A 5,000-nucleotide genomic window follows, 5' to 3' on the forward strand; every position below is an offset into this window, starting at 1 on the left:
CTCTATAGAAAAACATATATATCTCACTATCGAAAAAGACTATATTCTTAAATAAAGAATATATTCTTAATTTCGGAAGAATATCATCTAAAATCTTTAAGAAAATTTTTTAAGTATAAAATCTTCTACTTACGAGAATATAATTTTTTCGGTGTACGTATATCTAGGCTGCGATTTCGAAAACGTTTGAAATATTTTTCCGCGACAGATACTGAACGCAACGCCGATTGACGGTGTCTTTTAGCAATAAAAAAAAAAAATCTTTTTTAATAACGAAACAAATGAAAAAAGATCTCGATTGGAAATTGCTGCTTACAGAACATGACTGCGAGAAACTCTTTTGTCTCGATGTATTTGAAGAGAGTGTCACGATCGATCTCTTCGATGCTCTCGTCGGTTTTCTGCTTCACCATCCAGTCGAGTACTTCAGCCTCGTCGAGGAGATTACCTTAAACGTTGCGCATTATAGCCCGGTGATTCTTCGATCGATAATTTGTGAAATAATTTGATAGATCAATCATTGCAGTGTGGCAAAGAAATTTCTGTCACACACAAGCTAACGTAACTTGAGAAAATTTTTTTATATTTGTTATCGATGTTTATTGGAATATATTAACGTGTTATTTTTTAAAAATCTAATATCTAATCTCTCGGCACAATTATAATCTTAATTGTAAAACTGACGTTGTTCTGGAATGGCTGTTCTGTTTTCTATATCACTTTTTACAATTATTTATCAATATATATCTCTTTTCTTAACATTGTGAAAAATTAAAAAAACGACTGTGTGTAAAGACACGTTAAATCTGTCACAAAGATTATTAATTGCGAGTTAGATGCGGAGTTTTGTGCAGAAAATATACTCGGATATTAAATAATTTCGAAGCAAATGTTTAAAAAAAAAATTTATCTGAAAAATACGTGAAAATAAATAAACACAAGATTTTATGCTGTATTTTTATAAGAAAAAAAAAAAATAAGACGCAGGTTGTACGCAGCGGTGGTGGGCGAAGCAAATACAAAGAATATTAGGAAATGTATATTTATTGTTATCTTATAATATCGTTTTTTTTTTTTTTTTTCCATATATCGTACATGCTGCAAGTAACAAGAGTCAGCTCGCACGCAAACGTTCGCGAGCTTGTTAAAATAATTCGTGTGACGTCTGATAATCGTGATCACAGATACGGTGTGACATATTAATTAAATTCGCGTCGATTCGCAAAAAAAATTTACATTTGTGTGTGGTAAAACAAAATTGATTTTACGCTCTGTTACGTCGAAACAATATTTAGACATACGCGCGTATATCTCGCCTGCGATTTGACAATTTCGAAAACGTGATGATTGAAAACGTGTGTGTATCTTGCGCAGATTATCGGACATATATTGAGCGACACAGAAACAGCGAACACGGAAGTTACGGAGGTACTTCGCTGTATAACAAGTAAATAATAAATAAATATAGATAAAATAAATTAATTAATAAATAAGCGCCCCTATCGTACACAGTTTTTCTTCGCGCGATTTGATGGATCGTTAAATCGCTCTAAAAAGTCTATTCTTTTTCGTTTCTCACGTTTTTTTCTGTTAAGCTAGCAATTACGTATGCGATTATTACGGATGGATATTATGCAACAAAAAAATTAACGTAAATCTCGTCTAGTCAGATGTGTGTTGAAATTAAAAATAAAAAGCCTCTAAATAAATATACAACGCGTGTGTTTTTTTTTGTCATATAAAAACAATGAGATCGCGATAATTCTAATTTCGCTTTTGTTTAAACTATTTCGTAAAAATCGACCAAAATTTTCGGTTTTTTACAATCCGCGTCTTTGTGTGTGTGTTTTTTTTTAGAACACAGAAGACGATATGTACAAACGTATACAAGAAATCTGAGAAGTGCTATAGTAGGAAATCTCTTAATACAGGCAAAAAAGATGTTCGTTCGTAGCTTCGCGCTAAAACTCCAAACCTCTCTTTTATTTATTTGAGATCTCTTTGTCTTAAAGATAACAGATAACGAAGAAAAGGGTTATTTAGATCGAGAGAGGCTTTTTATTAGAACGAACAAAAAAAAATCATCGTACAGAGACCCTAGAGCGAGAGGGAGTTTAGTTTACGCATAACATGATTTATAAATCATCTCTCACGTTAAATCAATCGTCGAATGCACGTACCGCAAAATCTAGGTAGAACACTATGGACACACAGAGTTTCGGATGTCGACCTTTCGAAACGCACACACACTCTCTCTCCCTTCTCTCTCTTCGCTATAAATCTATCAAAGTCCTACCCCGAATTACCGTGCGAATGTTAGCGACGAAATGCAACGAAGACGCGGTATCGCTCGTCGTGAAAAGTGACGTTTTATATATATATGTATATATATATATATATATATATACTATATATATATATAATAAACAGGTTAAAACCAAAAAAAGTAAAACCAAACCGAATAAAAAATACTCAGCGTTAGACAAAGACGCGGCCAGAGGTGGTTAAGGCTCGAGATTTGTTTTTCTCTCTTTTTTTTTTTTTTTTTTTTTTTTTTTTTTTTTCGCTCTTTCGTCTCATTAGTTTTTTTTTTTTTTTTTTTTTTTTTTTTTTTTATAAGAAATGCATACGCGCACGCGCGCGCGCGTGCGCGAGACGATAATTCCCGTTCCATCGCGTTGTTGATCGACAGAGATTGTGTTGTTCTCTCTCTCGAATATTCTTAATTCTCAAAGTCAAATTAATTATTATTCAAATTAATTACTCTAGACTCTTTATCTAATTTCTGTTTCCGACATTGATTGAGTTTCTCACGCGCATGTACAGAAATTTGTTAAATCGCTCGCACACAAACGTCTCTTATCCTCTTCTGCGCGTGACGAACACATTCGAGAAGAAAGATGACGTCGGTTGCGTCGACAACGAAAACATTTTGATATATTGTGACGATGATGATGATGATGATGATGGTGGATAACACTGGACAACGATGACGCGACAATGACGATCATGAGGACGAACATAATGATACGTGGGCGACAAATAACGACGATGACGGGGACGATGTTGGGTGAGTTTTTTTTTCATTTCGCTTCTTCGGGGAAACGTCATTCGTTCCCTAGCGACGAAGTTTCTGTTCTGTCCGAGTATTTCTCGTGTGTGTGTAGCTGCTTCAGCGCGGATTTATCACCGCGCGAGCTTTTGTCTTCTTCTTCGTTTTTTCCGTCGCCGATTCCAATCATCGTCCTGTGCGAATAATTTCTCTCTCTCTCTCTCTCTCTCTTCGAGTTCCTGATCGTCGTTCGGCCTCCCAGACGCTGACGTGCGTGTATCGGCCTTCGTGTCGTTTAGACCTTCATGATGTAAGGTATTCCAGCCATAACTGCAACACAGCCCACAATCACGACTCAGCTCTCAGTGAGAGAACGGAAAGGTTTTTTTATCGTGCGATTTTACACGATTTTTCCTTATCGCGCTTTTACATTCATCCTCTTCGACGACGATGTTTTTTTTTTTTTTTTTTTAATTTCACTTATTGATTGCCGCCTTTTTTTTATCGATCAAAAATTCATAAAGCTCGGTTATGAGGAAATAAATACGTTGACTTGCGAGGACGGAGCTAGGCTGATTCACTTTCGTAATTTGTTTTTGAAGAAGACGAAAAATTTTTACCTTTCGTGAAAATTTAATAATTTTATTGCGAAAAAAATGTCTAGAAAAAAAAATAGTGAACGGGAGCCTCGGCTCCGTCGAGTCGCAAGAAATTACACTAACTGACTCGTCACGTTTAAAGTTTAGCGTCGCGAATCGATCGAACGAGATCGGTGCTTCTTTATCCCGACGACTCGAGGGTCCAGGGGTCCGCCCGCCGGTGCGCCAGCCGCGTGGAAGTCACGTGTCATCTTCGATCGTCTTGCTCGGGCAGCGTCGTTGACGCTCTTCATGGATCGCGCGAGACCCGCGGGGTACCTGCGTTCGAAGATACGAAGAAGACGGGGAGTCAAGATGGCGACCGTGTCTCATCTTCGCTGCAGCGAACCTTTCTGCGCGCGCGCGCGCGCGCGGGTGGCTCGAGCTTGGAATCTTTCTTCGAGCTCACTTGTGCGTTTCCGATTTTCTCTTTTTCTTTCCCTTATTCGCGGTCTTTATTCAATTAAACATCTATTTACGTTTATCCCCGCTGTCGTTTGCGGCGCTCGTTAAATCGCTGCCCACCGCAAGCGATGTAAGTGTTGCTTTTGTTAATTTTTTTATTTCAAAGATGAAGAAAAAGAAAAGAAGATCGCGGCGATTTTGTTTGAGGTGGAATATATACACGTCAAATGTCACGTGACTAAAGCGAATGTGGGCAGCCATTTAAACTCGGGAGCTTTCAGTTCAGAAATATTTACCGGTTCCGAAAAATCCCCTCTTAGCCTTAGACTTGGATTCCTTCGCGTCGGGTTTCGATATCGTCGCTGACTTTTTGCTATCCTTGGCCGTGAGCTTGTTTATTGGCTTGAGAGCCGGCAGCTGTGGCTTATCCGTTTTGCCGCCACCGTGGGATTTGCCCTTGTCCTTGGAAATCGGTACTTTGGTGACCCTGGCGACCTTGGTGCCGCGGGCAGGCTTGGCGGGACAGCACTGGTAGGGCTCATAGGAGGGAATCTTGGGTTTCGCGGTTTTACCTCCCATCCCGATGTAGAAACAGCCGTCGCCTGCGGTAAGCAAATATAACAACGAGTCAGATACAAAAGAGTATGTAGAGAAATTTGTAAGAATTGGCTATAGCCTATATTGGCTGATCGGTCTCCGTCGCACGAGTCAACCAAGGTCAGAAATCGGGATCATCAAATTTGGGAAAGGGAGGATTGAATGATCGAAAAAAAAAAACAAATAAGAGAGACAGAAAAGAGAGAGAGAGAGAGATAGAGAAAGAGAAAAAAAGAGAGAGAGAGAGAGAAAAAGAAAGAAAATAAACGAAGAAATCGGAAAACAAGAAAGAATATCATGGAGAAACG

The 5,000-nt window shown here is 38.5% G+C and overlaps 1 protein-coding gene across 3 annotated transcripts in view; it reads right to left on the reverse strand.

Annotated features, from left to right (window-relative positions):
* Nucleotides 1–5,000, reverse strand: part of LOC109856764 — a 55,184-nt gene that overhangs the window by 11,179 nt on the left and 39,005 nt on the right. For all 3 annotated transcript variants that reach the window (XM_020432396.1, XM_020432397.1, XM_020432395.1), the window contains one exon: nucleotides 317–448. In XM_020432396.1, coding sequence (XP_020287985.1) covers nucleotides 317–448 — 132 coding nt within the window. The remainder of the gene's footprint in view (nucleotides 1–316; nucleotides 449–5,000) is intronic.

This window comes from Pseudomyrmex gracilis, unplaced genomic scaffold, assembly GCF_002006095.1.
Source record: "Pseudomyrmex gracilis isolate BER0280 unplaced genomic scaffold, ASM200609v1 scaffold_133, whole genome shotgun sequence".
NCBI classification, from domain to species: domain Eukaryota; kingdom Metazoa; phylum Arthropoda; class Insecta; order Hymenoptera; family Formicidae; genus Pseudomyrmex; species Pseudomyrmex gracilis.